The sequence below is a fragment of the Tamandua tetradactyla genome, chromosome 6 (assembly GCF_023851605.1).
Source record: "Tamandua tetradactyla isolate mTamTet1 chromosome 6, mTamTet1.pri, whole genome shotgun sequence".
Taxonomy (NCBI): Eukaryota; Metazoa; Chordata; class Mammalia; order Pilosa; family Myrmecophagidae; genus Tamandua; species Tamandua tetradactyla.
Genome location: NC_135332.1, coordinates 77,776,557 through 77,802,027, shown reverse-complemented (window position 1 = coordinate 77,802,027; position 25,471 = coordinate 77,776,557). Strand labels below are relative to the sequence as shown.

Here is a 25,471-nt window from a genome sequence, read left to right as displayed (position 1 = left end):
CAGATGCAATCAACCCACCAATAAGATAACCCAATCTGTATAAGACTTTTAGGGGAGAAAAGAGACTTTCCTCACTGCTTCTTTAGCCAGTGAGCCTCTCCTGTGGAGTTCATCCAGACCCTTCATTGGAGCTGCTCACTTTACCACCTACCCTACAGATTTTGAACTCTTCCATTCCCACAGTTGCATGAGACACCGTTATAAATCTCATATTTGCAGATATTTCCTGCTGGTACTGTTTCTCTAAAGAAATCTAACTAATTCATATGTACGTACCATATTTTGTTTATCCACTCCTATGTTGATGGGCACTTGAATTGTTTCCATCTTTTGGCCATTGTGAATAATGCCACTCTGAACATTAGTGTGCTAATGTCTGTTCATTTCACTGCTTTCAACCTTTCTTGTTATGTATTGAGTAGTGGTATTGCCAGATCATAGGGCAACTTGATATTTGGTTTTCCAAGGAACCACCAAACTGCCTATGCTAATTTGAGAATAGAAAATCTCAAAAAACCACTTGATCCAAGGAAATTCACAATTACCAGTGGTTTGCAGCTTAATAGGGAGAAACCAATGGTGAATTTTTGCTAACTTTAATAAAGAATAGTATGTGCTCCTAGTATTGCATTTAAGAATTATGGAAGCAATGAATTATAGTGGGGGAAATTTTTTACAAGTTTTTATAATATTTAAAGTTTAAAATATTTAAATATTTTTTAATAAGGAGTTTTATTTCCATAGTCTTAAATCTTTTCTCAGAAATTGTGACTAAGATGCTCAGTGGTCATTTTTAATGCTGAATTGAAGGAATTTCACAGTACTAAGTCCTAAATGCCAACAAATATGCAGTCATCTTACTCTACATGTTAGAGAACATTGTAAGATCAAAAGTGGATTTTTTTTCTTCAGTCAGAAAATTAGGGACTGGAATAGGAAGCTAAAGGCTAATTATAACTGGCTGAAAATGGGGCCAAGGAGAAAGAGCGTGGGGTGCTGGGTTATCTTTCCCTGCCAGGTGGTCCTTCCCTCTCTGTCCTCTGGGCCGTGCCCCTCACCAGCGCATATGTGATTTTCTAGTTAAAACAGCTTCATTAGTGTATCAGCCACACAGGCACATTCACCCTCACAGACTTCCACCTTTTCCTTCTGTCTTATTTTCTTCACACACCCTGAACATTGTGATTCTTGACCCCTTATCTTGCCTCTTTCCAAACCAGCCACAGTCACTCTTTTACTACTAGTCTCCACCTGATTTTATGAGCCCCCTTCTTCACCAGTTTATTGTTCATCCATCCATTGAAAATATTTAACTAGGGTCCACTGTGTACTCTTGCCCAAACCCAACGCCCCCTAATCCGCTTGCCTTTTTTTTTCATCACATAGTTGCATATTCATCACCATGATCACTTCTTAGAACATTAGTATTAATTCAGAAAAAGAAACAACTCACATATACCATGCCCCTTACCCCTCCCTTTCATTGATCACTAGCATTTCAATCTACTAAATTTATTTTAACATTTGTTCCCCCTATTATTTATTTATTTTTAATCCATATGTTTTGCTCATCTGTCCATAAGGTAGATAAAAGAAGCATCGGACAAGGCTTTCACATTCACACAGTGACATTGCAAAAGCTATATCATTACATAATCATCTTCAAGAAACATGGCTATGGGAACACAGCTCTATACTCTCAGGCACTTCTCTCCCGCCTCTCTATTATACTTAACTAAAAAGGTGATATCTATATAATGTGTAAGAATAACCTCCAGGATAACCTCTCAACTCTGTTTGAAATCTCTCAGCTGTTGACACTTTATTTTGTCTCATTTCTCTCTTCCGCCTTTTGGTCAAGAAGATTTTCTCAATCCCTTGATGCTGAGTCCCAGCTCATTCGAGGATTTCTGTCCCATGTTGCCAGGAAGGTATGCACCTCTCAGAGTCAGGTCCCATGTAGAGAGGGGGAGGGCAGTGAGTTTGCTTGCCATGTTGGCTGACAGAGAGAAGCCACATCTGAGCAGTAAAAAGAGGTTCTCTTGGGGTGACTCTTAGGCCCCATTTCAAGTAGGCTTAGCCTATTCTTTGCCAGGATAAGTTTCATATGAACAAACCCAAGTGAGGGCTTTGCCTATTGCTCTGGTTGTCCCCAAATATTCTGCTTGCAAGAATATCAAGAATTCTCCAAATGGGGAAGTTGAATTTTCTCCCCTTCTTGCCATTCCTCCAAGGGGACTTTGCAAATACTTTTTCATTCACTGTTCAAATCTATGTTATATATTTTTAAGTTAAGCATTGAACTATAAAATGATATAGTTATTGGTTACATAATCATATGCCTTATAAAGAAATTAAGAGAAAGATAAAAATATTATTATACTGTTCTTTAATATTTACTCACACATTTGCCATTTCTAGGGTCATTTCCTTTCCACCTGAAGGACATTCCTATGAAAAAACAGGTCTGTTAGCAGTGAATGCTCACAGTCTTTCTCTGTCCAGAAATCTCTTCATTTTTGAATGATATACAAGTCTAGTTTGACAGTATTTTTATTTTATTACTTACAACAATTGCCTCCATTGCCTTCTGTCCTCTATTGTTGTTGTTTTTGTTTTTCAATGCAATTTTATTGAGATATATTCACACACCAGATAGACCATCAGATATATGCAGCCCATGGCTCACAGTGTCATTACATCATTGTGCTTTTTCACCACAGTTCCTCTGTTGTATTTTGTTGAAAAGTTAGTCTGTTGATCTTATTGTTGTTTCCCTGTAGTGATATGTTTTTTTCCTTTTGTAGCTTTCAAGATTTTTTTCTCTTTGGCTTTCATAATGTGAATATGAAAAGTCAAGACCTGAGCCTTTTTGTGTTTACCCCACTCAGGGTTTTTTGAGCAGAATTAATATTTCTCATCAAATATAGAAAATCTTTGATTGTTATTTTATTTCAGATATTTTAATGCTTCATTTTCTCTGCTTGTTCTGGATCATTCATTACAAGTATGTTGGCACCCTTGATATTGTCCTATGAGTCATTGATGTGTTCACTTTTTCTCAATCTTTTTACAGTTTCAGGTTGGATAATTTCTAATGCTCTATCTTCACGGTCGTGTAGTCTTTCTACTGCCATCTCAAATCTGCTGGAGGAGTCCCTTTAGTGATATTTTCATTTCAGTTTGTGTATTTCCAACTCCAGAATATCTTTTTTTATTTTAAACATAGTTTTTAAGAGACATCCAAATTGGAAAGGAAAAAGTAAAACTATCTCTGTTCACAGAGGATATGATCTTATATAAAATACAGTTAATACAAAAGAACCCATAAAAATGTAGAAACATACCAAAGAATTCACAGGAAGCCCAATAGAGGTAATAAACAAATACAGCAAAGTTGTAAGGTATGAATATAGCATACAAAATTCAGCTGTGTTTATAAATGAACAATCTGGGAAGGACATCAGAAAAACAATTTAATTTACAATAGTGTCTGTGGTAGTTAGGTTCAGGTGTCAACTTGACCAGGTAAGGTACCTAGTTCTGTTGCTGTGGACATGAGCCAATAGTATGTGAACCTCATCTGTTGCTCATTATATCTGCAGTCTGCTAAGAGGTGTGCCTGCTGTAATGAATGATTGATTTAATTGGCTGGTGCTTAAATGAGAGAACTCAGTGTAGCACAGCCCAAGCAGCTCAGTATACCTCATATCAACACTTGTAGCTGAGCCCAGGCCTTTGGAGGTGCAGAAAGGAATCATCCCCACCCCCAGGAAAGTTGCTGGAACACAGAGACAAGCCTGGAGAGAAGGCCAGCAGAGACCACCCTGTGCCTTCCCTCATAATAAAGAACCTCAGTTGAAAGTTAACTGCCTTTCCTCTGAAGAACTAATGAAATAAATCCCCTTTTATTAAAAGCCAATCCATCTCTGCTGTGTTGCATTCCAGCAGCTAGCAAACTAGAACAGTGTCTCAAAGAATAAGATATCTAGGAGTAAATTTGACCAAGGATGGAAAAGACTTATACACTGAAAACTGCAAACTGCAAAGTATTGCTGATACATGCTACAGCATGAATGAACCTTGAAGACATCATGATGTGTGAAATAAGTCATATAGAAAATAATATAATAAGATTTCATTTACATGAAATGTTACATGTTACATAGTGTGGGTAGGAAATAGGGAATGAGAAGTAATTTCTTAATGGCTAAAGAGTTTCTGTTTGGGATGATGAAAAGGTTTTGATAATGGATGGTAGTTATGGTATCACAGTATTGTGAATGTGATTAATATCACTGAATTTTACATATGAAAGTGTTTAAAATGGGAGATTTTGTGTTGTATCTGTTACCACATTGAAAATTAAAAAGAAAAGGAGGCATAGTTTCTAGTATCAGTACAATTTGAATATTTGAAAATGGTACTAGTTTTCTGCTTTCACCAATTTTGATAAAATATTTTTTAGTTCTATTCATGAAGATAAAGAAAGCATGTAATTTTCACCCCTACTGTATACCAAGTCAAGCACCAGTACTGTGTTACAGGTTTTAAGATTTTAGATGGACTGATAGGGAATGAACTAGTCCATGATAAAGCTGTGAGGAAATACAAATAAAGTCTTGTTCACTGAACTCTGCAAGTCCTCATAGAGTAGAATTAGGTACATGGAGGTAGGAAAATCCAGGATGCAATTATGAGTGCCTGCTGGGCTAATGGAGAGTTACCAGTTCTGCTAGTAATATGATAAAATTATGCCTACTGTTCTTTACTTTTATGCTTTAGAGAATACTTTCCCACCCCCCCTTATTTTTCAGACAAAATGAGAGAAATGACAGCCAAAGGTTCTACAGGAATGGAAGTACTGCTGTCAACATTGGAGGTAAATTACTAAGGCTTTAATTATGTTAGATACAAATACCTAGCAATGGAGAAGATAAAAAGTAAATGAAGTGTACAATTTTCATCTTAGAGGTAAACCCTATAAATATGTTTGTTTTATCTTTTAAATTGTCATTTAAAATAGTGGTATTGATATTATATTAGGTGAACATTTAAGTACATTTTTCTGTGCTTATAATGATAACCATAAATTTTAATCTTAATATTCCATTTTAATTGGTAATAGAAAATAAGCCTAACTGGAAATAAGAATTTTGCTTAAAATAATTTTAAATTATCAGCATTGGTAATTTTCATTATATTGTGTTAGCTGTTTTACTACATATATTTGTTGAATATCTATATTATATTGATGATAATTGAATATCTAATCCAGTGTTAAAGTTTTGCATGGATGAGCTAGATGCATTCAGAATCATCATTATATATTTTATTCAGCACATTGTTAAGAATAAGGAATGGGCTCATGTTCTTCTCATCCTAGCATCATAAAGATGACAGTTCTTTGTAAACTGACCTTTTTAATACAATTTCAACTAAAATCCAAATGAAAATAAAAAGAATAAGAAGGGAATTTCTGAAAAATGAGAAAGGACTAGGCTTACTAAATATCAAAGCATATTATAAAGCATCGGTAACTAAAATAGCTCATGAATAGATAAACATCAGTGTACAAGAGTGGGACGTCCAAAAATAAATTAAAGTGTTTTGGGGAACTTAGTAGTATTTGATAAAGATAGCATTTCACATCAGTGGGAAATAGAGGAATTATTTAATAAGTACAGTTGGAATAAATTGGTAGTCACCTGGAAAAGCATAAAGTTACTCCTCACATCCTACAGAAAAATACCTTCTACATCAAGCAAAGATTTAAACATGAAAAATGAAATCATAAGAGTAGTAGAGGAAGTAATGGAGGAAATTTAAAATAATCTCACAATACAGAAGGCTTTTCTAAGTATGAAAAAAACAGATATAGAAAAGATTGATGAACTCAACTATATTAACAAAATGCGTGGGGGTAAAATACATTAAAAAATCAAAAGATATTGGGAAGCTAAGGAAAAATAACTTTCAACACATATGATTTTGTTACTATATAAAGAAAATTCTGTGAATCAGTAAGAAAGAAAAAGTAAAAACATATAAAAGTTGAGAACAGACAGTACTCAGAAAAAGAAATACAATTGGTACTTAAGATCACTTTTTTTTTGTCATGTTGAGGGTCCTTTTTTTAACTTTTTTATTGTAAAACATAACATATATACAAAGCAAAGAAATAAAAAAGCATTAGTTTTCAAAGCACTCTTCAACAAGCTATTACAGGACAGATCCCTGAGTTTGTCATGGGCTACCATACAATCCTCTCAGATTTTTTCTTCTAGCTGCTCCAGAATACAGGAAGCTAGAAGGCTTAAATCTTTTTTTTATCACCATCATTGAGTTTTTCTCTTTTGTTTTTGTGAAAAATAACCTATACAAAAAAAGCAGTAAATTTCAAAGCACAGCAGCACAGTTATTTATTTGTAGAACATGTTTCAGAGTTTGACATGAATTACAATTCCACAATTTTAGGTGTTTACTTATAACCCTACCTTCTCTGTTTAACTCCACCACCACCTTTGATTTTTCTATCCTTCTCTTTAGGGTGTTTGGGCTATTGCCATTCTCACTTTATCATGTTTAAAGGGGCTGTCAGTAATATGGGGTAGGGAGATGGAACTAGCTGATGTTCTGGAGAGGCTGGGCCCTCTAGGTTTCAGGACTATCTGGGCCAGGGACCCATCTGGAGGTTGTAGGTTTTCTGGAAAGTTACTCTAGTGCCTGAAACCCTTGTGGAATCTTATATATTGTCCTAGGTGTTATCTGATGTTCTGGAGAGGCTGGGCCCTCTAGGTTTCAGGACTTATCTGGTCCATGGACCCATCTGGAGGTTTTAGGTTTCTGGAAGTTACTCTAGTGCATGGATCCCTTGTGGAATCTTATATATTCCATATGGATTCTTTAGGACTGGCTGGAATGGTTGTGGTTGTGGTTTAGCAGGTTGTGATAGGTAGCAATGTCTAGCAGAAGTTTGTGTAAGGGCAACCTCCAGGGTAGCCTCTCAACTCTATTGGACTGCTCTCAGCCACTAATACTTTATTAGCTACACTTCTTTTAATAAAAGAAATGTAATGAAAGTACATCATTTGCACTTCTTTAGATTGTTCAGGCTTTGAGATACAGTTACCCTCCACCACTGCTGATGGGAATGTAAAGTGGTCCTTGGAAAACAATTTTGTGGTAATATCTATCAAAATAAATGCTCATATTTTTTCACCCAGAAATTCTAGAAATTTATCCATATATAAGTATACTTGATAATACATAAAGATATGCTCTTAGTTATTTATTGTGATTTGTTTTTAATAGCGAAAGACTAAAAGCAACCTAGATATCATTCAGTCAGTAGCTGGTTATATAAGCAATGACCTAGCCATATAATGGTCTATATTATGTAGACCTTGATGAGAAGGGAGAGGCTCTTTATTTATTGATATGTAAAAGCATCAAAGTACAAAACAGTATCTATAGGGTGGTACAATTTGGAGAAATAAACCTGTATTTTATAAGGTCTAAGGGTTCCGTGCACTAGAGGGTTCACATGCCTGTGTGTGTGTGCACAATCCTTTTGGAAGAACACACAGGAAACTGACAACAGAGGGTGCTGGGGAGTCACCATACACTTTACAGGGCTTTTTAAACTTTGGTTCATTTACTTATTTATTTATAGAAAGATGAATTAAAATGACAAATTCATTCTTGTAATGATATTGACACTAAGAAAATAATAATAATAATAATAACTCAAATTGTTCATGTCAAGAGTAAGAGACTGGAGTGATAAAGGAGAATAGTGGAAACTTGAATACTTTTGCTCTAAGAGAAATTGGAAAGCTCATCTGTAAAATAGAGATAGTTCCTGTTAAAATTTACCATCAGGGAATTGCCAGATACAGTGTTAAACATTAGGGATACCCAAATCAATAGGCCAAGCCCTTGATCTTGATGCTTAGTCTTGTGAAGCTTATGTAGGTAGTGGAGAGGCTTAGCTTCCCTGCAGTTATGCCTAAGAGATACTTCTGGATGAGCTCTTTTGTTGCTCAGATGTGACCTCACTCTCTCTAAGTCCAACCCTGTAAGTGAAGTCATTGCCTTCCCCACTACATGTGACTTGATATCCAGCGGTGAAAATCTCCCTGGTGACATGGGAGATAATTCCTGGGGATGAGTCTGACCCTGGCATTGTGGGATGAACAATTCCATCTTGGCCAAAAGGGGAAAAGAAATGTAACTAATAAAATATCAGTGTCAGAGAGAGTTCAAATAAAGTTGAGAGCCTACTCTGGAAGTCACTCTTAAGCAAGCTTCAGTTACACATTTCTACCTATCATAACTTGCCAACCAAAACCATTTCAGCCAATCCTAAAGAAAACCTAGGGCAATATATAAGATTCTACAAAAGTTCCATGTATTAGGGTAACTTTCCAGAAACCTACAACCTCCAAATGGATCCCTGGACCAGGTAAGTCCTGAAACCTAGAGAGCCCAGCCTCTCCAGAACAGCAGCTAGTTTCATCTCCCTACCCTATGTTATTGACAGTCCCTTCCAACATGAAAAAGTTAGAATGGCCATAGCCCACATACCCCTAAACAGTGAGATAGAAAGATAGAGTTATACAGAGAAGGTAGGGTTTAACAAATGCTGAATTGGTATCTCTTTTAGTCTCTAGTATCTTAGAACAGCTAGAAATAAAAACCTAAAATTGTGGAATTGTAACCCATGTCAAACTCTGAAATCTGTTATAAAACTAATTGTTGTGCTGTGCTTTGAAATTTTTTGCTGTTTTGTATGTATGTCACTTTCTACACACACAAAAGTCTTCAAGTACTTGTTGAAAAGTGCTTTGAAAACTGTTGCTTCTTTCTTTCTTTGCTTTGTATATATTTTATATTATACAATAAGAAAAAATAATATATGGGTAGTTCCCGGTTGGTTGAAAAAGTTTGGGAATCACAAATTTACAATGTTTTAATGAAGCAAATATTTATTTCAGAACCTGAAAGATCTTCAAACTACACTTAATATCTTAAGCATTCTTGTTGAGCTGGTGTCAGCTGGTAAGCCTTTGTTTCCTTTAGTGTAATTTCTGGGTATAAACAGTGATCAACAGTGTATCATATGTCCTTTTTTTGAAAATTTCTGGTCCTTTTGATATAGAAATTTTTCTGAATACTGGAATTTGACAATTAAATTGTCATACCTCGTATTGGGTCTGTTCTTTGATATTGAGAATGCCTCATACTATTCTGCAACACATGTGTTTGAGAACCTTGAACCTGTCAATGTTTCTGTGCTATTTCCAAAAACAAAATTTGATTTCCTAAAACAAAATCTGATTTTGGGAGTGATTACTTTAAGTATTTCTTGGCTGATAATAAATTGTGATATGTAATGTGTTATGGAAAGGTTTTTTCTTTTTAATTTTTTCTTAAAAATGTAGGTGGTGGCCAAAGATCAAGTTTCTTAGTTGCCAAAGGTGGTTCACAAATACTGTTACAGTTACTTATGAATGCCAGCAAAGAATCTCCCCCAAATGAGGAGTTAATGGTGCAGATTCATTCTGTTCTTGCAAAGATTGGACCAAAAGGTAAGGGTTTCATTTATATGGTTAATTATTTCTGAAACTATCTTTGTAACATTAACTTTATCTGCCTTTAAACTGCTAAATTTTTAAAATCTAAAATGCTACTGCTTTTTCTTGGTCTTAGTAATGTAGTTTTTTTTTATGGTCAACTAGTGACCTACAAGGATTGGGGATCCAAAAAATGCATGAGGAATTCTTTTGCATGTGATAGAAAAAGTAAGGGATGTGTTTCAGAATCACAAGTGTGTGTTGTGTGTGCATGCTCATGTATGTGTATAAACAAAACAGATAACATGGGTATTATTGAGGCTAGAAGGAGGGAATTTGGTTGGAAATTATTTAAGGAACATAGAGATAACATATGCCATTGCTTTTCATTAATAGTTATATTTGTGCTGCATGGTTTCAGTGTTCAGGAAATTTGAAATCTATGAAAAATCATGAGGCTGAGTTTTATAACAGTAACACATGTAAAATATTAAAAAATGCAAATTGAGAAAACTTGAAACACTGGATAAAGGAGGAAGTTGATTTAGGTTGCCAGAGAAAGCCAAAGAGGTTAAAATGATCTTCAAATTCTTAGAAGAGTTATTTTTAAGAGTTTTTCTGCCATTGCCTCATGGCTTCCATTTGCATTTTGAACTTTGAAATACTGAGTTAAAATGCTTATTCAGGAAAGTGAGGTTGTATGTGTGTATCATTTTTATGCATATATATATGTGTTTTATGGATATCTTTATGCATTATATAAATATTTAAATAAAATTTTGAAGAAGTGTTTAAAGTCAATATCCCTGAGATAACTAATTGTCCAGGTGTCTTAGGGACCTTTAGATTTAAACATATGCAGCTTAATTTAAGTAATAAGTTAGTGGCCTCTTAAGGACATGCAGTTTATTTAAGTAATATGTTAGTGGTCTCAAATTTTCCTTTAACTCTTATGTTTGAGATGTAAGGACTCCCTCTTAAGAGCATTGCTGAAGAAGTATTGTTCTTGCAAATGAAAAATAAAATAAGAGAAACTAAATATATTGTCATTTCTTACCTTGTACTCTACATAGAGCCAGTTTATCTTTTTAATCTAATTTTCATGAAATTAAATTAGCATAATTGATATCTTTAATTTACCTTTTATGTATCTTGATAGCCCCTTTTAAGTTATAGTTAACTTATTTTATTTTCTCCTGCACAGTCTTTTAAATTCATGCTTTTATTTTGCTATTTGCCTAGTTTTTCCATATTTATGTCATTCAAGGACATTATGCAGTAATTTCTTGAGTGATTTTTCTATCCATTTTTTTTCTTGTAAGGTGAGAGTAATTTTCCTTCAGGAATGTTTGATTCTTTTTCCTTAAAATTCCTGTTTATGAAATATCTCTGCTGGTTCTGCTTGCTTTCCTTGCTTACAATCTTAGCAGTCTAAATTGTTGTCTAGGTTTTCTTTTGCTCTTTTAATCTCTTTCTGAAAAGAAAAATCAAGAGATGCTTCTTTTTCTCTTCTTTTTTGTCAAGAAATTTATCCTTTTAGGGATTTATTTGATAATATTTGTCAAATTATTTTCTATGTAAGCTGTTAATTAAAAAATATTTATTCTTTTATAAGTCTGAAAATAGAGTTCATATTAAATAAATATTATTGATAATGGGATTTAGATTCTTTTCTATTACCCTGAACTGTGGGATGGTGTTCCTGGGAAAAATATTGAACTGGATAATCTTATACCCGTGGTGGACCAGCTAAGGTTTTCCTTTCATGACAACCTCAGTGCCAGGCTACTGCAACCCCCTTGCCCTCACCCCCATCTTCCTCTTAGGACCATCTTTCAAACCAGTCAACCATGTTTCAAAAATAGAAGGATTATTTTTAAAAATCATACAGAAATGGCTATGATTTTCATTGTTTCAGTACAACTCTATATGTGATCATTTGAATTCCTAATGTAAATTTAAAATATCATTGCTTTTTAACATCTTCATTTCATCTACTAATTACACACGAATAAATTGTGATTTATCTTTTTTAAACAGATAAGAAATTTGGAGTGAAAGCTAGACTTAATAGAGCTTTGACTATAATCCTGAATTTGGTCAAATAGAATTTGCAGAATCATCACTTAGTTCTGCCTTGTCTTCAGCTTTTACGTTTGTATTCTGCCAACTGTGAGTATTTCAGAGCAGCTTTTAGTTACCTTAATGTTGTGAAGTTACACAAAATAAAAGTTTTAAAATATCTTGGGTCCATAAATCTCCAAAATTTGTGGCCAGTGAAAGACTTAATTTGGCTTATTGTAGCTCCTAACCTTAACTATATCAAAACTGATGTCAGGTATGAAGGTGAATTGATAATATCTTTAGAGTTCTTATAAATTCTCCTAATTTGTTCTTATTAATTTTGCTAATTTGTAAAGGACTGTTGTGAAGGTGGATGAGTTGGCAGCCTGTGGAAAATTTGTGGAAGAATCTGAGGGTATTGGCAGCTTGGAAGATTGCCAGTGCCTCTTTAGGTTTTCCAAGATGAGAGGGAAGCTGACAAGGAAGGTGTCAGTCAGCATCATCCCTTGGAGCTAATTATTTTCAGCAATCAATAGGGAAGTGGTAGAGCAGAGCATGGGTAATATGGGCACCACTGAGGAAGCTGGATCACAGAGACTCAGCCGCAGATGAAGTGTCCCCCAGAGCACATGCAGACTCTCATTTCATGGTATTAGGTCTCAAACCCATACAGATTTTCATTTCTATTCTCTGGTTGCAGAATTGCATAAAGAAATAAGAAATTAATCCAGAATTGAGTTGCAGAATATTATATGAAATAATAATAAAAGTGCTAGATATATGTGTGTATGTGTATATATGTATAAATGTATGTACATATGTATGTGTATATGTGCACATACAGATAAACCCCCCTTGACAATAGTCTAAAAAGTATACTCAGAAGAAAATCTTTTTTTTCTGTAGTTAATATTTTTATTTCTATGTGAATATATCTCCCACAATTATGTTTTCTCTTTTGAGAAAGGCTTTTTTTTTTTTTATTCCTTGCCCATTTATTATAAGCCCTTAGTGTTTTTCTTACTAACATTTGTAGAATATTAATATAAATGTTTTCCATGCTTGGATCAGCCTTACAATTTTGGTAAGGTGAAAAGGAAGTTGTAAAGTACAGAGTCATTTTTTTTTTTTTTTTAGGAACTGTTGTAAAGTGCCTGTTCTAGTTTGCTAGCTGCCAGAACACAATATATGAGAAACAGAATGGTTTTTTAAAAAGGAAATTTAATACATTGCTAGTTTACTATTCTAAGGCTGAGAAAATGTTCCAGTTAAAGCAATTCTACAGAAATGTCCAATCTAAGGCATCCAGGGAAAGATACCTTGACTCAAGAAGGCTGATGAAGTTCAGGGTTTCTCTCTCAAGTGGAAGGGCACATGGCAAACACAGTCAGAGTCTCATCTGGAAAGGCACATGGTGAACACAGTCAGGGTTCCTCGCTCATCTGGAAGTGCACATGGCACACATGGCATCATCTGCTAGTTTCTTCTCCTGGCTTCCTGTTTCATGAAGCTCCCCTTGGAGGCATTTTCCTTCTTCATCTCCAAAGGTCAGTGGCTGGTGGACTCTGTTTTTTGTAGCTGTGTTTTTCTGCTCTGCTCTCTCTGAATTGCTCTCATTCTCCAAAATGTTTCCTCTTTTATAGAACTTCAGAAACTAATCAAGACCCACCCAAATGGGTAGAGACACATTATCACCTAATCCAGCTTAACAACCACTCTTGATTAAATTGCATCTCCAGGGAGATGATCTAATTACAGTTTCAAACATGCAGCATTGAATAGGGATTAGAAGAAATGGCTGCCTTTACAAAATGGAATTAGGATTAAAACATGGCTTTTCTAGGGTACATACATCATTTCAAACCAGTACAGTGCCTATGTTCTAATTCCTACATAAATTACATAAATTGTAAATTCCTATGCAGTTGCATTGGTCCTTTGTGATTTCTTCTTTGCTTCTTTTTTATTTTTAAAGCAGTGTTGTTGAGATATATCCACGCACTACACAGTCCATTCAAAGTGTACTATCAGTGGCTTTCTGTGTAATCACCGGAGTTGTGCATTCTTCACCAGAATGAATTTTATAACATATTCTTTACACCAAAAAGAAAACCCATACCCCTATACCCCCCATCTAGAAGAAAATCATTTTGAACACAAGTAATTAACACATATAATTAAAAAGAACACAAGGAAATGAATGAATTAGATATCTAATAAAAAAGTCAGAAACAGCAGTAAACAAAGAAGCAGAAAGAATGATACAGTAAAGGAATAAATGACAATACATGTGATAGAAAACAGAAAATGTTCATTTAAAAATATAAACCTGGGGAGTATACGGGTGTTTCAGTGGTAGAATGCTCGCCTTCCATGTGGGAGACCCAGGTTCGATTCACAGACCATGTACCCTACCCCCTCTCCCCACCAAAATATATGTATATATAAAACTGAACTAGATTAAAATAAAAGAGATAAACCGCTGATTCCTACCCTCCCCAATTAAGGATAAAGGAAGATAGCACAGCATAAAATTAAAAGGAATAATGGAGTGGTAGAAATTAGAATTATGTTTAGAACTTTAGGTGCTACATTTTTAGTAATGTTTAATTGAATTAGCCTCTAGAAGTCTAGCAAATGGTTTATAATTTTCTCGATAATGTTTGTTAAGAGTTTGAAGTGCTGGGCAGAATTTTCTGATTAGGTAACTTTTTACATATTATATGAAATGAGTGAAATTGTTTCCTCTTTTTCCCTACAACAATTGCTTTAGTTAAGGTCCTCATTATCTCTTTTTCAACCTCCTAATGTGTCTCTCAAATCCATCTTCCCCAGAGTGGTGTGAATTCTGATCTGGTTATTTAAAAATGCAGATATTATTTGTTCCTTTTTGGTGGTTCCCTCTAACTGAAAGAATTAAAAGTCTTGGGGCCCTTCATAAATGTTTTGTATCTCCTTTTCCCACATCAACTTCCCACTCAGCATGCCTTTATCTGACACCGCATGCTTTAACAATATGTATCTGCTCATACCCGTGGTGTTTGCTGTCTGTTTTGTTGTCCAAGTTATCACTGTTTCCAGGGATATTCCAGACCTGCATCCACTCCCGAACTCCTCCAGCCCCTGTTCTAGCCAATTCCTGCTCACTTTACAGACTGAGCCCAGGCATCATTTTCTCCAGAAATGCTTTCTGTCCTCCTCTGTATTAAGGGCTCCTCGATAGTTTAGGCTAATAGCCTACAACTCTTAATCTACATAGGAAGTAATTAGTAATTATCTTTTTATTGTTTCTGTCATTCTTTTCTACATTGTCTTTGTTTATTTTGTCTCTGCATTCCCTTGATCTGGTACTAATGGAGTTTAGTAAGTTTATCAAATAAACAAATGGGGCAACTTAATTATTTTTTATAATTTTTTGTTTTTATAACTTGTTTCAGAATTTTCCTGCAACTTCCCATAACAATTTCTCCCTTTCAGTGATTAGCTAAAATAAACTTTATGAGTGACATTTATTGCACATCAAGTATACAGATTTTTACTTATTGAGGTTTTTAGTCATTTGCATCTTTTCCCTATCAGCTGTGAATTCAGTATCCTTAGGGAAAAGTGGAGTGGTGGAACTGATGTGTAAAATCATTGGATCATTTAGTATGAAGAATTCAGTTCTTATGAAGTGAGTGAATGTTTTGAATATAAATAGAGGTTTAGCCTATATTATTCTGTGCCTCATCTTATGGACCTCATGTTGATATAGACAACAAGCAGGTTGAAGTAAATTGTATCTCTCTTAGTTTTTGTGATTTTATTGTGATAACGATGTTCTTTAGTACACAATTTAACCTCAAAGGTATATCAAAATTAGAAAATTTTAAAACTGACTATAGTGTTCAGAGAAATTCAGATTTTGAACATTGCTACATACTGTGAATACAAAGACAGAAGGATCATTTATAGAGTATCATTGAGTGCTTACTATGCTCCCCACCCAGTTTTGCAATCTTTTAATGGCTCCTTCCTTCATTCTCATGATTAGATGAATATGTCTTAAAATGTATACATTCCTTTTCTCAAAATCATGTCATTCTTTTTTTCTTTTAATATATATACATATTCATAAGTGTGTTAATCTCAGAAAATAAAGCAGTTTCCAATCATTTGCTTATATTTAATATTTTTTTTCCAGCATATTGGAGGTGAATTTATGTAATAGAAACAAACAGCACCTAGGGAAAGCTCTGGGAAAAAGTGAGAAGTATTAAAAAGGATATACAATAATCATAACATTTTCAACCTTTTTATTTTAACCCTGATCCTTTAATTGCTAATGTTTCTCCCCTCAAGTCATGCCATCACCAGGACCATGGGCCAAGTTGTGGACTTATCTGCACTCTGCCACTTTATTGTGTAGCCCAGGCCCGTTCACTTCTTTGAGCCTCTATTTCCTTGCCTCTCTTTCCTCATGGGGATCTTAGTGTTGAATTTTGCTGGCTATTGTGTGGATTAAATGTGATGATAAATGCAAAATGCCTGACAGTTGCAGGACTTATTAAATAGTATCTATGATTGCTAGTGCTCTAGTGCATTTGTAACAAGAAAGTAGTATAGGTAATGATTAGGGGTATGTAGAGAATTAAACAAAGTGAGGAGTGTTTCCTAGTCACTCCTCCCTCTCAAGTAGCTTTGTTGCTGTCAGTGTAACAAGATTTGTCATAAAGGTGGAATTTTAAAAATTTATCTCATGCACTTATGCTTTGCCTATTTTTGTTAGTATTTCTGTTTTTCCACTATTCTTTATCTAAAATTCTTGCTCTTTATCCTTGTCATTATGCATGTTTCCATACTCTTGTGAAGATTAAACACTTTTTCCAATTTTTCCAGATATCCACATTTCCTCTTTGTTAGGAAAAAAAGCACTGTAGTTATATGAATTTTCTATAGAAGATTTGTCTTATTATTATATTGCTTTTCAATTAAAGTTAGGTTTTTGGGTTTCAGAGATGGTGTATGTCCAGGTTGAGAAGGTTGAGGGGCAGTAATTCCAAATGAATTACTAGTTTAAAAATCATTGTAGTTTAAAAAACCATCTTCAGTAAATAATTGGTGTGGTTTTATTTTAGTATCAATATTTGATGTATTTTTGAATTTCATATAACCTTAAGAGAAGATGTTAAATCCCTACCATCCATTAAAGGAGGACAATTTTTGTTTTGTTTTTATTGCTATAGAAATTTGAGTTTATAGGAAAATCATGCATAAAATACAGAATTCTTATCTACCACCCTATTATTGATTTATTTATTAATACTTTTATTGGAAAATCTTTACACACATATAGTCTGTCCATAGTACATAATCAGTGGCTCACATGTATTCATCACCATGGTCATTTTTAGAACATTTGTATCACTCCAGAAAAAGAAATGAAAAAATAAAAACCTCATACAACCCATACCCCTTACCCTTCCCTCGTGTTGGCCACTAGTATTGTGATCCACCCAATTTTTTTGCCCCTTATCCACTCTATTATTTATTTATTTTTTGCCCTTGTTTCTTTAACTCATCTGTCCATACCCTGAATAACAGGAGTCAGACACAAAGTTTTCACAATCACATGGTCACATTGTAAAAGCTATAGAGTTATACATTCATCTTCAAGAATCAAGGCTAAAGGAACACAATTCAACAGTTGTGGGTGTTTCCCTCTAGTTACTGCAGAACACCCTAAAATAGGAATCCAGGCTAAAGGAACACAATTCAATAGTTCTGGGTACTTCCCTCTAGTTTTTCCAAAACACCCTAAAATAAAAAGGGATATCTATATAATGCATAAGAATAACCTCCAGAATAACCTCTCCACTGTATTTGAAATCTCTCAGCCACTGAGACTTTATTTTGTCTCATTTCTCTCTTCCCCCTTTTGGTCAAGAAGATTTTTTCAATCCCTGATGCTGGGTCCCACTCATCCTAGGAGTCATGTCAACACCAATAGGTTCACCTGCCAAGTTGGCTTAGAGACAAAGGTCATATCTGGGTAATAAAAGAGATTCTCTGTGGGTGACTATTAGGCATAATTATAAATGGGCTTAGCTTCTCCTTTGCCAGAACAAGTTTCATAGGCTTGAACCCCAAGGATCAAGGGCTCACCTGTTGAATTGGTTGTACCGACTGATGGCAGGATGGGGAAGGTTAATACTTTGTCCATTCTCTCCAGCCCCCTAAGGTGACTTTGCAAATACTTTTTTGTTTTCTGCCCAAATTACTCTGGGATATATCAGGGCATCTCTATAACCTGTACAAACCAACAATGTTGTTGGTTTGCCTTTTTCAAGATTCCATGTAATTATGGTATCCAAATAAACTGACCATACAAGTTAAATTAGATACTGTACTACCCAAAATATAAATTTTGTGTCAAATAAACATCTCTCCATTTCATCTCACACAGAAATTGAGGTTTTAAAATATATACCATATCATCCTTTGGCCTGTATTCTGATTTAACTTAGTCCTACCCAGAGCAGCTTCATTTATATCTCTAGTCAAAGTCTCATCACTTTTTCAACTTTTAAAACAGTTCCTGTATGGAGTATTGTTGACTTTCGTATCTTCAGGGCTCTAACTCTGAGTCTCAGGTATCACATAAATACTCGAGGTTCCAGGGTATGATCAGTTTATACACAAATAGCTCAGTATCTCAGAATTTAGAAATAACAGTAACAGCTCCTGAATAGATGTGACTGCTGTAAGAGCTTACAATCTAGGATGCTTAACAATAGGCCTCCACCTGATAATCCATTCACTCAATTTCAATTCTCCAAATTTGTATATTATAGTTAGTTCATATGAGTGAGGAATGGCAATATTTGTCTTTTTGTTTCTGGCATTTCATTCAATGTATGTCCTTAAGGTTCATTTACCTAGTTGCATGCCTCAGAACTTCATTCCTTCTTACAGCCACTCAGTAGTCCATTGTATGTATACACCACAGTTTCCCCTCCAGTCCTGTTGTTGTACCCTTAAGCCACCTCTATCCATTGTGGATTGAACACTGATGCTATAAACCCCAATGTGCAAATGTCAATTCCTATCCCCACAATCAGTTCCTCCAGGTATATACTGAGCAACGGGGTTTCAATCCCACCACTAGCCTCCTGTGGAGCCACACACTGTCCTCCGAGGGATCACACCTCTTACCTTACCTACCAGTAGTGAATCTCTTTCCCCACATTTTCTCTAGCGCTTGTTTATCTCTGTTCACTTTTAAATAGTTTTAGTCATACATCATACAATCCAACCTGAGTAAATAGCCATACCTTTGCCACCAAAATCTGTATGAAGATGTTTCCTTTTCTTCCGTACCCTTCCCTCATAACCTCTACTTGTTGACATTTAGTTTTGGCATAATACCTTTGTTACAATTCAGTGGAAGCATATTACAGTGTTACTGTTGACTATAGGCCCTAGCTTGTATTGACTGTATTTTTTCCTGTGTACCATCCCATTTTCAACACCTTGCAATGTTGACACTCATTTGTTCTCCCTCATGCAAAAATGTTTTTATATTTGTACATTTACTCACCATGATTGTCCACTCTAGGTCTTCCTAAGTTATATTGTCTCAGTCTTTAACTTCTATCTTTCCTTCTGGTGCCATATGTGCCCGAAGCCCTTCTCTCTCACCATATTCACATTCAGATTCATTGAGTATACTTGTAGTTTGTGCTACGATCAGATAGTATTCTGCTATCCTTTTCTGAATTTTTATAATCAATCTTGATGCACATTCTGTATTCCTTCAGCACCAGATGCCCAGTATCTACTCTCCAATACTTACCATTTTCTGGTTTTTTGATAATGGTCATTCTAGTGAGTGTGAGATGATACCTCATTATAATTTTCTTTTTGTGCTTATGTTATTTTATAATAAATTATTGTTACAGTTGTTTTATCTTTCTTTTAATATTGTAATGCCTATATATTTATGATAATCATAGGTTAAAATACTAATTTTATGATAGAAATAAGTTTATTTTCTATCATGGAATCAAACTTGATCACAGGTTTCACCTTGATATATATCGATGTTTGGCCAGTCCGGCTCTAAAAATGTTAACAGAGGAGGATCCAATTCTGAGAGCATTTGAACTTAGTGCTGATTTAAAAGAACTAAGCCTTGTGGAGGTGGAATTCAGGTGGGAATGAATGGGAATTATAAATTCCATAATGTCTTTTTTTTCAGAGCCTTTTTAACCTGAGTCTTCATAGGCCAGGTCATAATTTATATTTGTTACATGTGGTCCGCTGCCCACCACTTGCTTCCCATTGCTGCCAACTGGTTGGGATTTTCCTCCTCCCTCACAGGAACAGGTGCTGTGCTTAGGCTTCTCTTGTCCTTCCACCTGTCTGCCTCTCTCCATCCCCTGCCTCCCCTTCTTTCTGTCTTGCCAAGGGTGTCTAAGGCAGGGTGGGACAGTGGGAGTAGGCACCTAAAGCAAGGGCAATGTACTGCAGCTCTTCCCCTCTGTCTCATGCCCCACATTCCCAAATCCCATGACCACCCTTGGGCCTGATGCTTCAGATCAGTCTGAAGCACATCAGATGTTTTTTCTGTGTCAGGGTTTTACACACTAGGCCCTTTTCACTTTTACTGAGATTTTCTGCTGGAAGAAGCATACATGTAAACATAAAACTAAAATACTATTAAGAGGAATGAATACATAGTCCAAGTTTTCATCTAAAATGAAAATTAGCATAATTCTGGTCTTTTGTATACTGAAGGAATCACTGTTAATCATCTTTACTAAAGAGATAAATGAGGGGAAAAAAGACCTTAGGAAAGACAGCCTATTAAATAACTCATTTAAACATTTTTAAAAATCCTTAGAAAACTGTGTTTAGTGTACAGGAGAGAGTCTTAAGACTTCTCCTCACACGAGAGTATCCCCAGAGCCATCTGAAGACAGAGAAGTTGATCCATCTTCTTGCCATTCCCTACTGCAAGATTTCTAAATGTTTTATACCTGTCTCCACCTTTCCTCTCATAACCATTTGCTGTTGGTGCCTCTGGCTTATAGGCACTCTCCAATGATTAGATAAAACTGGGTAAGTTCAAACTTCCACTGCTGGAATTTTTTTAAACCTTAACAGCAGTACATACTGTGTTTTTTGATGTCTGAGTTACAGAAACTTTATATAAAAACCTGTTTGTAAGTTTTTAAGTTTGAAACTGCTGTAGTTTAATTTGCATGAATTAAAATTTATTTAAACTTGGTATGACATAAAGGATATACTCTACTTTGATGACAGTGTGATAGGTAGTTAAACATGTAACTTGTTGCCACTTTTAGCTTTAGTAGTATGTAAGGCTACTAATAAGTTACTCATTTTCAAATGTGAAGAAGTTCCTTTTATAATTCCATAATTTGAGTTATAAGTTCTCATAAAAATAGAATTCATTCAACTTTTAAAAAGGATTTGAGGCAACTGCTTTTGATTATATTTTAATCATAGAATAATAAACTTAGAGTTTGAAAGGATCTTAGATCCAATTTACTTTAATCCCTTTGCTTTTATAGACAGGGAAACACACCATGAAATTTAAATGCCTTACAAAGAACTTCTGATTTGTAACAGAGTTGAAACTGGGAGATAGTAGCAGAGTTAGAACTAGAATAAAAGACTTTTGGCTTCTATACTGCTTTTCTCCATCTGAACTATACAGCCACCTAATTAGTCTTGTAGTAATTGATATGTTATTAAGCAAATTAGGTTAATCTGTTAATTTTGTCTCTGAATCAAAGGTCTATCAAATGTTCATCTAGAGATGTGATATTGTGTAGCAATATACAATTTTGGTGAATGTTCCTGCAATTAGATTCCTAAGCTTAGTAGCAAGTAATAGCTCATTTGTTAAAGAAATCCAACTACATATTCTTGGGTAGTTTTGATTAAGTACTAAATGATAAAGAATAAATGAGAAAAATGTTAGTCTTTAAGGAAAAAAGTTATTAATTTTTGATTTATGATTTTAGGAGCCAGACCATGGAAAGTCCCACTGTATAAAAATGGGAAATCTTTCTGTTTTACCTCCCTTTCTCTCCCTTGGGGAGAAAAAAAAATGGAGTAAAAAATGATTTTCTGTAGCTTGACCCTGAATTCATGACATTTATTTCTAACTTCATTCTTAAGTTGTTATTAAACTTAAACATAAGTTTAATATAATTGATATATTTGAAAAGAATCATTTACTAAAACTTCTAAGTTTCTCAAAAATTAATATAGGACTACCTTTAACAAGCATTTGAATCCTAAGATTAGAGCAAAAGAGATTTTGAAGGAGAGTTCTTCTGAGGCTTGTTTCAGTTTCTTTTCTCCCAACCTAAATTTCATTGAAATGACTATTTTAAAAATGGCTCAAAATGCTATTTTATACCAGAAACAGCAAAGCATGTTATAGAATATAAGTGGTAAAAGCTCTAGTTAAAAATTGTGTAACAGTCTTCATTGGATAACATTAAGGTATTATTCCTATTGTTTAGGTGAATAATATAAAAGGAAATTTTAGACAAAACTTGTGGAGAATAAAGTCAAATGAGCTAAATGAAGACTGCTTGACAAGTATTATCAGAATTTCTAGGAATATCAGTATGTATAAGGGTTCATGGTATAAGGTCCATCTAAGATTATCATTATGAACACAGGAAGCATAACTGTGTTATAGTTTTCCTCAAAGCTGTAAAGTTAAGCACCAAGTAGTTTCCTTTGACTATCAGCACAAAATGACTTCAGATTTTGTGTAGCACTCTCACAATTTAATTCTGAGTAAAAATTTTCTAATGAGCACAGCTTAATTAGAAGATGACTGACAGTTCTAATAAGCTGTTGCATTTTGTAGGAATGATTATGAGGAACTAGCCCAGCAACGTAAAATGTTTGCTAAAGATTTGCTTGCACAAGCTTGAAATTCACGTGAGTTGAAAGTTATCCTCAACCATACATCTAATTAATGATGAACCACTTGACAAATGGGGATTACTAGAGGAAAGAATGAATTTAAGTCGTCTAAAATTTGCTATCAAATATAACCAAAATGAGGTATGAGGTTTTCTGTGATGTGTTTAAATTATTTCCTCCACAGTAGTTCAGTGTCTCAGAGCAAAGGCTTTGGAGTGATGCATCTAGGTTGAGATGCTAGAGCTGCTTCATACAATTGTGTGTTCTTGGGAAAGTTACTGAATCTGTTTGAGCTTTAACTTTAAAAGTTATAAGGTAGCATTACACAAGTTCTCAAATATATGGTAGTTGCTATTGTTTTTAACAATAATAATTATAATGCTAATTTGGATGTTAAATGTTTTTGCTAAATAGTAAGCTAGACAGGTAAGATCCCATGTAGTAAGTGCCTTTAGTGAAGGTTCCATCTTTTATTTTGTCTGTCATAGGTTTGTTTTATTGATCTGGTTATAAGTAATCCTTTCTATACTAATAGTACCTGTCTATTTAAAAATAAAGTATCAGATATTGTATATCCTGATTCTTTTTATTTGTTAATTCATTGTGAAACCCAAAGGTGAAGAGGCGCATGATATGATAACTAAATTGAATCTGGCTCTTCTGGCATCATCCCTTCCTATTAAGGGAAGTAACCATTTCTACTCCCTGTACACACACATACATATGATTCAGGAATTTGAAGAAGGAAGATATGCATTTTGAATTTCATTTTTGAGATAATTTACTAAACATGGATATTTATATGTAGATAATGCTCTCCAATTGATAGTTTGGGGTATTAATAAATTCTACTCTTAATGTATTGCTTCTAAGAACCACTATTTTCATTATTAACTTAGATTGTTAGAATAAAGTTTAGTTATCAAGTTTATGTTAATACAAAAATGAGACTGAAATAGGTCATCATGGAAGGCAAGATATAGGATCTTTGGTGATAGGAACAGAGCTTTTTCTCTCTGTTGAACATTTGAGCCTCCCAATAGCTTTGTGACTTAGGGAACTGATGCAAGATTTTAAGATGTTTAAGATTACCTAGATAATATATGGCTTATCCAAGTCTCTGGCTTCAAATCCCATATTTTTACTACTGCTCCAAAGTTCCTACCTATTTACAGAAAAATAATTAAGTACAAGAATTAGAATTAGTATAAATAAAAAATTAAAACCCAACAATATACCTATGTGAATTCAAAAGAAAATGTATGATATTATGAGCCATTGATTATATGTATGGAATGTTTGTATGTTCAGAATATTTGTATGTTTGTATATTGTTTTATTAATAAAAATATAGAAAACAAATACAATGCTAATATGTGTAAATAGAAACAATATAGGAACCTGAGATAATTGTTCTCTAGTTTCACATTTGACTAGATCTTAGGTTAATGTACTTACATGTTCCACAGCCCAAGATGGACATGGAATACTAGAAAAATGATAGAATAAAAAGATACAAAGTACAAGGTCAACTGAAGTGCTTAGGAAAAGAACTTCAAAGAAAGATTGAAAGACCCAGGATTATCCTGGTTAGGGAAGGAACATTTAAGAGACAATAACCTAGGAATATCTATAATCCTAAAGAACTCACAGAGGATAACCAGATATTTCATTCTAAAGAAGATTAAAGAAAAAGAAACAAGAAACAATAGTGATTTTTGTTAGTTGAAAGGAAGACCTATGAAAATGAAACTCTGAAAAAGTTATAAAATAAGAATTTTTTTAAAACTTTCTTAAAAATGCAATATAGTGTGATCTTCTGGGAATGGTTGTTTACTGCAGTTTAAGTGACAGGAAAAAGACCCCAATAGCTCTATACCCTGTGATTTTAAGGATGAATAAAATTTGAACTATATTTCTAAATATGGTTAGAGGTTAAGATGATGATATTCTCCAAAATACTTGGTAGACTTTGTTTGTATTATCTGTTCTGGAATAATGAACAACTCTGAAACTAATTGGCATTAACAACAATAATTTTATTGTGCTCATGGATTCTGTGGGTCAGGAATCAGAAAACAGCATGGCAGGGATGCTTTGTCTTTCCTCCCACCATGTCTGGGTTCTTTGCTGAAAATAGCTCAAAAGACTGGGGACTGTAAGCATCTGTAGGCTCCTTTACTCACATGTCTGGCACCTTGGAGAGTTGTCTGGAGTGCCAACATGTGGCCTCTATGTAGCTTTGTCATCCTCACAGCATGGTGGCTTCATGGTAGTAGGGGAATTTTATGTGGCTTCTCATGGCTCCAAGAGTAAGTGTTCCAACAACAAGGTGGAAGATGTGTGATCTTTTAAGACCTAGCTTCAGAAGTCACCTAGCATCACTGTTGCTAGGATCTCTTGGTAAAAGTCATTACAAGCTTTACATTGACCCACCTCTTTTTTTTAATGAATATTTTTATTGTCAAATTTTAACATGCAAGCATTCTTGACATACAAGCATTGCATACATGGTATACGATCAAGTGACCCACCTCTTGATGGGAAGTCTGTTGAAAAATTTGTAGCCATGTTTTAAAACCACCACAGACTTAGAACATTTCAATTGAAACTTATTCTTCCAAATAATATTAACATTGCTGTTCATTAAATTATTGTTATATAGAAGAAAGAAATCAGTCCTGAGATTGCTTTGATATTTAGGGGCAGGGAAATACCACTAATTTTGGGATTCTACTAAACTGGATATTTGGTGAGAGGCAAAGCTTTTTCTCTCCCAGGTATTTCACCTTGAAGGACAGGTAAAAATTCCCTAAGAACTTTGGAATCTGAATGGAAGACTAGAGAATGAAGTAAGACTTAATTGCCAAAAATAA

At 34.5% G+C, this 25,471-nt stretch overlaps 1 protein-coding gene across 4 annotated transcripts in view; it reads left to right on the top strand.

Annotated features, from left to right (window-relative positions):
- The window catches only part of LOC143686150 (cytosolic carboxypeptidase 1-like), a 108,633-nt gene that overhangs the window by 45,611 nt on the left and 37,551 nt on the right, over positions 1-25,471 (top strand). For 2 of the 4 annotated variants that reach the window (XM_077163154.1, XM_077163157.1), the window contains exons 2-5: positions 4,818-4,882; positions 9,000-9,063; positions 9,447-9,593; positions 11,619-11,750. In XM_077163154.1, the coding sequence (XP_077019269.1) occupies positions 4,818-4,882; positions 9,000-9,063; positions 9,447-9,593; positions 11,619-11,686 (344 nt within the window). In that variant the 3' untranslated portion in view covers positions 11,687-11,750. Of the gene's footprint in view, positions 1-4,817; positions 4,883-8,999; positions 9,064-9,446; positions 9,594-11,618; positions 11,751-15,221; positions 15,316-25,471 lie in introns of those variants that run through there. The other 2 variants (XM_077163155.1, XM_077163156.1) reach the window with 2 other exon arrangements.